The sequence below is a fragment of the Pagrus major genome, chromosome 4, assembly GCF_040436345.1.
Source record: "Pagrus major chromosome 4, Pma_NU_1.0".
In the NCBI taxonomy this organism is placed as follows: domain Eukaryota; kingdom Metazoa; phylum Chordata; class Actinopteri; order Spariformes; family Sparidae; genus Pagrus; species Pagrus major.
Genome location: NC_133218.1, coordinates 20,954,088 through 20,965,573, shown reverse-complemented (window position 1 = coordinate 20,965,573; position 11,486 = coordinate 20,954,088). Strand labels below are relative to the sequence as shown.

Genomic DNA, 11,486 nt, shown 5'->3' with positions numbered 1-11,486 from the left:
GAATGGTTAGGCCCTACAAAAGATAATTTGAACAAATGGCAAACAAACAAACACAATTTTAAACTATTTACGAAAGGACGGTGTTAGCAACTGGTGGCCGAACAAGTTTAACCATGTGAATAAGCTATCACCATCATAATTTGAGCCATTCGGTCCAATAACATTTGGAAAGTCTAAAACAGCCGCACGATTAAATTATTTTATCCCCCTTAAAGTTAGCAGGACGCTAAACCGAAGTTAGCCGGCTCAGTCGGCGATCCAGGTATTTCCATAGCCGAGAAGTTTTTTTTTTTTTTTTTGGCTTCAAAACACCACTGGGCATCTTATATAGGAATGAACGAGGCTCCACCTTCAACACTGTGTCCAGTAATACCGCATCCCAAATTCCTTCCTTATTATGTGCCACCACTGGATGCTGATAACGCGTCATCACTTCGCAGGGCGCAATTTAGTGTGTTCACCCGGGTCTTATGTTTAGATCAAAACTATGCCGAGCTGAGGTGATAAAAACCTGTGTCTAATGCAGGGTCACTTGACCCGGGTGTAAATGCAGAGTTTAAACATTCCCATTGCACAAAAAAGCCTTTTCTTAGGGAGTTTAAGCAGGTTTTTTGACCAGTGGAAGAGGGGTATAAGTCTAACTATGCAAGACTACTGTGCTCCTCAATCAGAAGCTCATTGAGCTCATTGAGTCAATTGAGCGCCGGACTTAAAGGAAAGCACCTCTTGTGTTTCTAAATTGTTAACTGGTTGGTTGGCAGTTAATGGGTGAAAGCAAAATTAACCGAAAAATGCCCTATTTTGATATAAGAAATAATTAAGATTAAAAATAAAACAACCACACTGAAACATCCACATGATTGAAAGAGACTGTATTATTGTAACACATGTTGAGGTCTCCTTGTTAAATATGAATGAAACCATGACAGCACCGTCCCCTGATAGCAATATGCCTGTCCAAGCAGCTTAGACGTATGTATGCTGTGGTACACTGCACCCAAGTCAAGAAGCAGCAACAATGAGTCAGAGTCAACATTAATTAGATCATTGACCACCTAGGTCAAGGCAGTTTCAGTTGAATAAGAGCCAGATTGAAATGGATTGTTGTTGGCAGTAGTAGTAGGCAGTAGGTTGGTCAGCATCAGCCCTTTCAAGCAATTTCGTCATAAAAGAAAGGTTGGAAACGGGTCTATAATTGTTCAGAATTTACTTATTGATATTCGGCTTTTCTAGCAGCAGTTTGATAATGGCAGTTTTAAAAGCTGAGGACACAAAGCCAATAAAAAGCAACTTACTGGTAATATTTAAATTGGGACTATTTTGACTAAGATATCATCATGTTTGTAACTGGTTATCAATCAGTCTCAACTTAACACTGATACCACTTTGTGAGCTTCATAAGCAAAGGACACCATCAGAGAGAAGATTGGTTTAGTATAGTTACTCTTAATGCCTGTCACCAGGTCAGATTCTGACATGTCCGGGTTGGATAAGTCAGACAATTGAAACTATTTTTTATGGCAGAGTGCTGAGGATGAGTTGAGGGGTCTTGCAGCCTGAGGTAAGAAGCTGGTCTGTAGTCTGGTGGTGGTGGCCCTAAAACAATCAACAGTTATTAGTCTCATGCAGCCACAAATAGATACATTTCCTCATCGCTATGCATCCTGCAATCATCTGTTTAAAAAAGAAAAATTGCGTAAAATACAGTTACATCTTTCTTTCACTCACTTCCAAATCTAATGCAAATGCTGGCCAGATCTAAATCTTTATACGTGACGTGGAGGTGTTCATACCACTTCAGTCCACAGGGGCCGCCAGAATCAATACAGTGAAAGTTCCCTCTTGCTGCTTTAAGTAAAGGATTTTAAAAAAAGGCTTTTCCACCATCATCTTTTCCAGTTCGGATATAATTTCCTGATTAAATAAGCAATAATGTATAATAAGGAGTTGTGATAGTTCTCATTCAAGTCCATAGCTGAGGGCTCTATCAATGTCATAATATAAACATGTACCTAATATACCTTCTCATATAGATCATGACCATGGTTGCATACAGTTTTATTTATTGATGTTGTTGAACAGTGACTTTGAATCGTTAAGATGCCCCAATTTGTTGGGAGTATCACACTTGGTCCCACAAATAAAGGCTGTGATCGGCTCAGTTGTTTCTCTAATGGAAAACAAAACAACAATTTATAATTTGTGATTCACAAAGTTACATGCTGTTGATTGTTATTCACATTTTTGGAAGCAGTTTTTTGTGGCTTACATGACTTGTGATTGCTTGTAATGCGCATTGAGGTGTGAGTCCTGGGCTAAACCTTGAGGGGTTTTCTCTGTCTCACCTGCACAATCTCATCGTGTGGATGCAGCTTAGTCAACAGCTCCAAAATGGATGTTCTGTACTGCTATGGCAACATGTATTGTCCTTTGTTTTTACAACAGAGGCACAGGAGAACAAGTAATTCAAGGTTAAGAGTTACCCTTTGAAACAGTGAAAAAAATAAAGTCTGGATATAAAGGAAAGAAAGTTTTGTAACTCAGGTGTGAACAAACCCAGATCAGGTTGTTCAAACATTCTCATGCAAATGATTGAAACTCAAGGTCTCTTCTTCTCACTCTTCACCTTACAGACATACAGTCAGTCCCATCTGTACTGCATGTTCCTCTCTGATACTCATACATCTTATTTTATGTGTTTGTGTGATGTTGAGATGAACCCACTCATCCTCTGCCACTGTTAGGTGCCCCCTTAGGTTCTGTCACAATGGGGAAGGGTGACAGAGCTGACGGAGAATAAATGCCATGCAAATGCCAGTGTCACACCTTCTCCATTGCGGGGAACAACCACCTGCCATGACTTCCTTTCAGATCTCCTGGTCTCATTATTGGTCTGTTATCAGGGAGGAACAACAGTTGTTGATGCCTGTCAGATGTTTATCAGACTTCAAGTTTTGATATTTTTTGCTATTAGGGTAAATCCTTGCAGGAATAAAATCTCACAACAAAAACATAAATAAACAATCTATTTACTTTTTTTTTAAAAAGTCAAGGTATGCAAAAGGACTGAATATAATGAAGGTAGCAACATTTTCAATAATAGATAAGGCATTGAATGTATCAAAATGAATTTGATCAGATGAAAGCAATTATAATTCCAACCCAATCGCCAGAATAAATGTTAGGTAAGTACGTTTCTGCGAGTTTCTCTCGTCACAACACTGTGCTTATGCTCTGCTTACGTTTAGGCACAAAAACACTTGGTTAGGGTTAGGAAAACATCGTGGCTTGGGTTAAAATACCTGTTTCGGTTGCCACAAAAACTTCTGGAAATGTCCCCAGGTCTCCTTCAAAATGTCCAGTGGTGTGACTCAAACTGCGGTCAGCCTTGTTGGCATGTAATAATCCACCCCCACCCCCTCCATCTCCTGATGTGAAAGGTGGCTAATAAGCGATAATGTTAACGTGATATGCCACGTTTGGTACTGGAGTTTGGAGAAACTTTAACTGTTAACATAATATCCTGTCGTCTGGGCTGATAATTCGTATATAGTTTAAGAAGCTACATACACAGTGTGTTCGGCTGCCTTACAGTATAAATAAAAGTAAAGCTACTGATGTTCCTTATTTTAGAGGTTGTTGAAGAATAATTTCTGTGCTGTCACGGCAATTCTGCTTTCATGAATAGATGTAGTAGTGAGAATTTTATAGTGCCCACAACCCTCTCCAGCAGTATCTTTTCATGGGTTGTCATGTTGACATACAACAGCAACATAGAAAAGGTCAGCACGCTTTCAATAGCAGCTCCGTAGAAATGCAGCCCTCCTCCTCCTCATTTAACAATAACGACAAGAAGACTGATGCAGCTTTGACGGAGCTGCTTTTTCACACATTGAACTAAAGAGTTATCAGTTTCAGGTGGAGTCTACGAGTCTACTGCAGGATCAACAAAGTCAAAGGTTGATTGCACCTTCTACATTGTTGTTCCAATACTGGCTAGGCCTTCTGCCTCTTATAGGTGATTCTTTAGAGGCAGTGTTACTTAACTGTCCTAAAAAGATGATTAATGATTAAACTTCCATAAAGTTGGGGGAACTGCTAGAGACAGACACGATTAAAATGGTTAAAACTGGATCCGAAAAAGCCAGAATACCCTGATTTTGAGTACCTTTCTATCAAAAACCTGTAGTCTTGAAGCTAATATTACCCAAATGTTGTTGAGTAATTTTCCCAGACTCCAGCGCCACAGCACAGGCTGACTTGCATTCTTCATGATGACTAAACTGACCTTTATGTGTAAAATTGGTCTACCTTTAAGACCTATCTAAGGCCTACAGACAGGTTGATGCATCCAGGCAGGTGAAGAAACCTTGGAAAATGCCTCCACTCTGCCAGAGGGATGCATACTGACGAAACAAGGCCACCTAGTGGTTAGAGGAGTCACATTCATCATGTTGTTTTTATAGACATTATCAAACCTCCAGGTATTTTCTTACTTGTGTCATCAAATATTTGACCACTCTATGATAAGTTACATACAGTGAATATAAGATGATGCATAACAGGTGTTGAAGTAGAAGGATTGTAGCTACAGAGCTATTATCTATCTACTAACATTGTCTTTTGAACGTCTGTTGAAAAGATCTCCATAAACAAGTTTTAAAGAGCCTAGTTTGCTGGTAGTTTTTTCAAATAATTTATGGGGGTACTGTTCAGAATGTGTTTAAATTTAAGTCTCTAAAAGACAATGCAAAGTGTGCACTGGTGCTCTCGTCATGAAGAGATGATAAGGAACAATGTTGCTGGAAATTTCACTACTTCAAATAGTGTCAAATAAATGGACATCGGAGCTCTGCAGTGTGTTTTGCTCCCTTTCGACTTTGTACCCGCCCTTGTTTGATTTGGATGTGCAGGAAAATAGGCCTACGTTGCACCTGTCAGGGTGGGAGCACTTTTATTTTTTTAAATTCTTATGGGTTAATGAGTTTTAGCTTCGACCTGAGCAGAGTATTAACGTGTGGGTCTTATTGATAAAGAATGCACATAATACTTAACTGGTGAATACAGTTGCTTTGCCGTAATGTTAAAGGTAATGATTTAATGATTTGGTCTGAGAACATTGCTAAAACTCTCCCATCCAAAACAGGTCAACAACATAAATACTAATTCATAACAACTTGAAAAAATTCCCAAATTTGAAAAGTGTGTGGTTTTGTTTGAACCTTCATGATCTGAGGCCATCAACACTGACGCCAGCTTTACCCTTCAACCTCCTTCCCCTCAGCAGAGTCTGAAGCCAGATATATAGAGAGGTGTGAAGAGGCTTCTCACATGGCTGAGATGTGTGAGCGTGTGTGGACAACAGAGATGGTGGATGCTACAATAAAGTATGTGTGTGTGACCACACGTGGGCATTAGTATCAGCGATAAAACCGCACATTGGAGCCCATGTCAGCTTGAATACTCAGTGCACATTTAACAAAAATCACACAGATTAGTGACAGACGGTGAGAGAAGAGAAAGAGACAAATAGCAAATAGAAAATATGCCTCAAATTAATTTGACTCTTCTATACGATTCACAAAAGCAGAGAGCACTGTGTTCTTCACCCCCCTGTCATTCAGCTCGTCCTTCAGTGGGCTTCCTGAACAGCTGAATCCACTTTACAGACGTGCACCTCTGGCTGGCCTCAAACTAAATCCTCAGGCTGGAATAATGATTCTTTTATGAAACAGGCTCTCACACCATGTTCTGAAAAGACGACAGACAATCATCTCCAAGGTTTCACGAGCTCGAGTTTGAATGTCATTTCTTTCGAATTAGGCCGGATCACTAATCAAATACACACACACACACACACACACAAGTCAGTACACATGAGCAAATACACAGATCCTTGCACACACACATGAAATACACACAGACACACAGCGATAACATCCAAAATAAGCTCGATGGCTGTTTATGTAAGGCACCAAACAAACACAGACTAGAGCTGCTGCTGCTGCTTAAACTTGATTATTCAAATGATCTGCACACAGCTGAAACGCCCCCTCTGTTAGGAGATAAAAGGTTATGACACACATCTAAACAACTGAAGCCTTGTCGTCAGAAACAAAAGTCTGACATTCAAATGCTTATCAAGCACCTTGAGAACAAGATTGTGTTGCTCAACAGAACATCCTGGCCTGAGTCTCAGCAGTAATTGTGGGGACTATCTGTACCCAGGATCACGTTTTTTAAATATGTGAGTGCAATTTGGGCATTGTTCCTGTCATTATTGCCCTTTTATGGTACTGCACATTCATACATGTGTGTAACTTTGCTGCATCTTGGGAAACTGGCAGCTAGCCTGCCTCTTGTTGCTTGTCAGTTAAACAGCAGACTTCAGGAAGTCACTTCTCTTGGTCAAGAGATAGTAGGCGGAGGACAGATCCAGGCTAGCTTTTTCCACATTGTTTAGAGACTTTACTCTAAACTAAGTTAATCTACGGAAGACCTAAAGGGCCATGCATTCATACATTTTATTTACTCCGTTTTCCCGTGATAACAAGTTAATTTCATTTGTTTTCTCGAGATCTCGAGTCATTATCTCGAAATAACAACTGCCGTTTTCCTGAGATAACGGGATAATTTTCTCAAGATCTCGAGATAACGAAACTTTGTTTTCCCGAGATAACGATATAATTAATTCGAGATCTTGAGAAAACAAAACGATAGTGTAGTATATTAAATCATTGCAGGAAACATCATTCAGTGTAGCAATGTCAGAGGAGCAGGAGCATATCGGTCACCGCATCACATATCTTTTCAATCAAGGCCTGACACGGGCTGAAATAGCATTATGCCTTGCTATTACAGATAATATACACATCTCAAATGAATTATATCATTATCTCGGGAAAACAAAATTTCGTTATCTCGAGATCCCGAGAAAATTATCCCGTTATCTCGGGAAAATGGCAGTTGTTATTTCGAGATAATAACTCGAGATCTCGAGAAAACAAATGAAATTAACTCGTTATCACGGGAAAACGGAGGAAATAAAATGTATGAATGCATGGCCCTTTAGGGCTTCCGTATTAACCATCTCCCGATTGTAGCTTCATATTAACTGTGTAGACATGAGATGGGGATGATCCTCTCATCTAAATCTCAGCAAGAAAACAAACATGCGTTTACTAACATTACAAACTGTTACTTTAACAACAACATGTTTAAATAGAGGACATGAATTTGGTTCATTATCTTAGAAGTAATTTTAAATCCAGATTGAATTCAAACAACAATGCAAAAAGAATATGCACACATCCATGTGATTCTATTTAGCATGGAGATCCAAAAGTTTGGACCTCTGCTAATAGAAATATTTGTTAGATTTTGGAACACTTGACTTCTTCACACCGTCTTTATTGTGGGATATAAGTTACATCATATAATCATGAATGCCTCAATTAGATGTCAGTTGTAAGCCTCTGGGGATTAATGGTCTAGATGGGTCCTTGCCGTCACAGAGTGCAGTGTGTTCTGCACACTCTGTACCGTATGTTCGCTCTTAAACACACACAATAGGATTCGATTATAGCTCTCCAGTGCATGGAAACTGGAGGGTAACAACACCTTTCTTTGGGTGTGTGAAGTGACAGGACGCACAAGGACGGCTCAGCCCTCTGGACGAGGAGCTTTATATGAAAACCTTTGACCTGTCCTTCCCCCTCTGCTCGTTGTTGTGCTGCTTACGTGACTGTCAATTTATTGTATTTGCTCGTACTGCACATTAGCAACCTTAAGTGCCACTCGTTCTGCACCAAACAGCAAATCATTAACAAGAAATCATGGTCAACCGTAAGAAGATTTCATTGATCCAATTTTTATTCACACATACAGTATATCGCATCAAAACATTGAATGCATCATGCACACAGGGTGTGAACGTTGCGTGTCTCAAAGTGTTTCCTGTAACATTTGAAGTTTTACATCATTTCACTGCATGTTTGTAGGCTTTATACAGCTGGTATCTAAACTACAACTTGGAGAAAACCATCCACCTGTGATCCATCTCACGGGATGCGACATGATATCTAGCTTTGTTCACAGTTCCTTGTTCTTCAGTGGGATTCGTTCATTAGCCGTGTGTCTCCTCTTTATCTTGCTCCTCCCACACAAACTCTAAAGTGCAGTTCTGCATCTTGGACTTGAAGACACTTCTGAAATATTGATTCTGCTCCTCTGTGAACATGTTTTTCCAATCTCCAATCTTACCTGAATTGTAGAAAGGGAACAAGTAGTGAAGCAAAAAGGATTATTATAGTTTATTAAATGTCAAATAAGGGTATTTTAATAATTAAAGCACAAAAAAGCATTTTTGTTCTTCTCAGCTGATCATGATTTTCAATATAGACCTGTTGACTCGTTTGTGAACAAACCCTTTTAAAGGAATAGGTTGACATTTTTGGAAATATGCTTATTCAATTAATGCTTAATATTTGAACCATATATTGTGAGACATAGGCAAACTGTCAATCATCAAGAGTGAGTTATCTGCATATAATCAATCAGAGCCCCACCTTTTCTCATGAAGGAGCCTTTGCCGTGGTCCATTATCTCTCCAGCGATCAGGGTGTAGTTGACCATCTTGTTGTCTTTCATGCTGCTGAAGCTGCAGTGTTTCACACAGCTGTTGACCTCGTCCTCCACCAGCGGACATTGTAGGAAAGAGCTCACCCTCTTGATGGTGCCATGTAGGTCCTGATAGCAGGACGAAGACAGTAATGATATTAATATCATTTAAAAAAAGAAGCAGTCAGTGAAATAAAATTTGGATTGCTACAGTGAAATGACTGTTGCATGTGAGTAGTGCGCAACAGCTTTTTTAAAATGCTAAATAAATATTCATTTCATCTGATGTGAGATTTGAGGTTATGTTTTGAAGGTAAGCTCAGTTTGAGCAAATTACTGCAATGTAAACAATTTACACCATGAATAAACCTCTACTAACAGATAGAGCTGCAACACTTATTTGATCAATGATACATCGATTGGGAGAAAATTATTTGTCAACTATTTTGATAATCGATGAATCAGTTCAGTCACTTGTGTCAAACTGCTGGTTCTTAAATGTCTAGATTTGACTTTGAGCTCAGGGATTTTTTTTAGTAATTTTTGACATTATATAGATTAATCGACTGTGAAAATAATCCATGAGAATCATGGATCAATTCTCCTTTACCAGCGACATCTCTTCATAGGTGATGTGAAGCAGATTGCTCATCGTTGCTGTCTGACTGGTCCATTCTTTAACGTGGTCAAACCAAGATCCGTACGACACTGAAACAAATGAATGTGACAATATACTGTACATCCCATCAAATTACATGAAGTCAGCTATCGTTACAAGACATTAAAAAATGTATCTTTTTTCTTGATGTCAACTCACATGTGCCCTCCAGGAATCGATGTAAAAACTCTGGAAATGTGCCGGGCTCAGGGAGGAAGTTGGCCATTTTGTGGAAGTGATAAAAGGACACCAACACATCTTTGGGATTTCTGCTCACATAGATGACCTGTGAGAGGACACAGAGCAACAGTGAGAGAGTGTTTGTACTGTACCATTGATATTTGGGAGTTTGACAATTTCTGATAACAATATATTGACCCCACAGAGTCTGCACACTAGATAATGCTCCCATTAACATTAATTACCTCCACGTGTGACGTTTCAGACCCAAGCCCTTCTTTAGACAATTTTTTGATGTAATCGCATATAATACACATAATAATCCTTTATCTGTAACCTTTAGATTTGTTTTTTAACCAAGACACATACAGAGCAGGACATTTTACAGCTGAAAAATCTAAGTATCTGCACTTTCTGGTGGACAAAGAATGCAATGGTGACACTGTTTCTTATGCTTTGTGCTAAAACCCAAACTACCACATTGTTAGTTAAGTAAGTAAGTAGCTTAGTAAGTCAGTAAAAGATTAAGCTTGTCCCAGTTCATAGTATATTAAATGTAGTTTGCTTTGTGTGGGAGTTTACATCAGCGGACTCCATTTCTAAACTAACGTTAGCTACTGTTGCTCTCTGTAAGCGGAGCAGAGAGGAAGTGAGATGAGACACTCGAGAATGTGCATAAAGTCACAAAGGTGGTGGAAGGTCTCATTTTTCACATCACGTTACAATCTGCTCTCATACGGCCATTAAAAAAGTGATTAATACATCTAAATGACTACAAATTGTGACATAGAGCCCCTTTAGATTTTTGTACTGCAAAATCTTGACACTTACCGACCAAGATACCTATACAGCTACAGAACACCTCTAACTAATCGCAGCCTGTATATTGACCTGGCCGATTTATTGTTCTATCGCTACATAGAACTTAGACTGTGGTCCGAACAGTTGCCTAAACTTATATATATGACCTTGGCTTTGGAGCTCTGGAGGGCCGGGCCCAGCAGGTGATGAGGCAGGTGTGTGGTGATGACTCGAGGTGTGATGGATGAAGCCTCCAGTACCGCAGCAAAATAATGTTGCTCAAGCCAAGGAGCCCGAGCCCAGTTTGGGACAGTTTGAGACAAGTGTGGGTCTCCTCTATTGGATATGAGGGTCACAATTTCCTGCATCCATGTGGTGCCTGTTGAGAGAAACGAGAGAAGCATCTATGACATCAACTTTTTATTGAATCTGTTCATAAAAACAGCAAAACCAAAAAGAAACTCTGAAGATAATGCCAGCCGTAGTAGTGTCACATACTTAAATGGAATGAGGCGTTATTTCTGCAGTGAGGCACTCAACATGGTAACTTCCATCACGCTTTAACTCACTCGAGAATCCTGATCCGTTCGTGTTCTCTTCTTACCTGACTTTGGATAGGAGGCTATGAGGATATCCATGTCCTGAAATGGAAATTTTAGAGCAATTTCCAAGGAATCCTGGGTGTGCAGATGTCCAGGAAACAAAATACCATTAAACACTTCTATGACATCCATCCTGGACATATCCAACCGTGATATCTATAAGTACTTGCTGGTGTCTGTCTGTCCGTCTTTTATAGCTTTACCACTTTTCCTTTAGTGTTAACCTCCCTGTGATTTTTTTTTTTGTGATTTGCCTTTCTGTCTCTCTACTCTGTCCCTTCGTGCCTCTTTTTTTTTGCCCCATCGAGTAAAGAACACGATGGCTTTAGTTGAAAAAAGAGGAAATGGGTCTCCTCGACTGTGAGTCACCTAGTGGGTGTTTCTTGCATACTGATGAACGACCTGCAACAATTTTCTTCCCTAGCTTGTAACACTGAGCTGACATCGACTAAAATAAATTTTAAATCATTTAATTCTTTCAAATGTCAATCATACATTTGGTGTCTGAATTGTACTGTTTTATGCGTTTGTTTTATTTTAAAAGAGCCATTATTAAAGGATAGAGGAAAAACATCAATAAAACAGGTGAGTCTGAAATTTGGAACGGTTGTTTACATCACTTAGTG

General features: G+C 39.4%; 1 protein-coding gene across 1 annotated transcript; it reads right to left on the bottom strand.

Annotated features, from left to right (window-relative positions):
* Positions 1–8,125: 8,125 nt before the first annotated feature.
* sult5a1 (sulfotransferase family 5A, member 1) lies at positions 8,126–11,001 on the bottom strand. The gene is made up of 6 exons (XM_073465168.1): positions 10,863–11,001; positions 10,426–10,637; positions 9,437–9,563; positions 9,230–9,327; positions 8,568–8,748; positions 8,126–8,262 (listed from the first exon to the last, which is right to left on the bottom strand). Exons 1-6 carry the CDS (start codon positions 10,999–11,001, stop codon positions 8,126–8,128), a joined length of 894 nt encoding a protein of 297 aa, XP_073321269.1.
* Positions 11,002–11,486: the final 485 nt, after the last annotated feature.

What these genes read in the sequence shown, in the direction of transcription:
- sult5a1 (XM_073465168.1), bottom strand. Translation starts at nt 11,001, where the DNA reads ATGTCCAGGATGGATGTCATAGAAGTGTTTAATGGTATTTTGTTTCCT. An exon ending in TCGATTCCTGGAGGGCACAT is followed by an intron (nt 9,328 to 9,436) that starts GTGAGTTGACAT and finishes CATTTGTTTCAG; the next exon opens with TGTCGTACGGATCTTGGTTT. An exon ending in CCTATGAAGAGATGTCGCTG is followed by an intron (nt 8,749 to 9,229) that starts GTAAAGGAGAAT and finishes TCCTGCTATCAG; the next exon opens with GACCTACATGGCACCATCAA.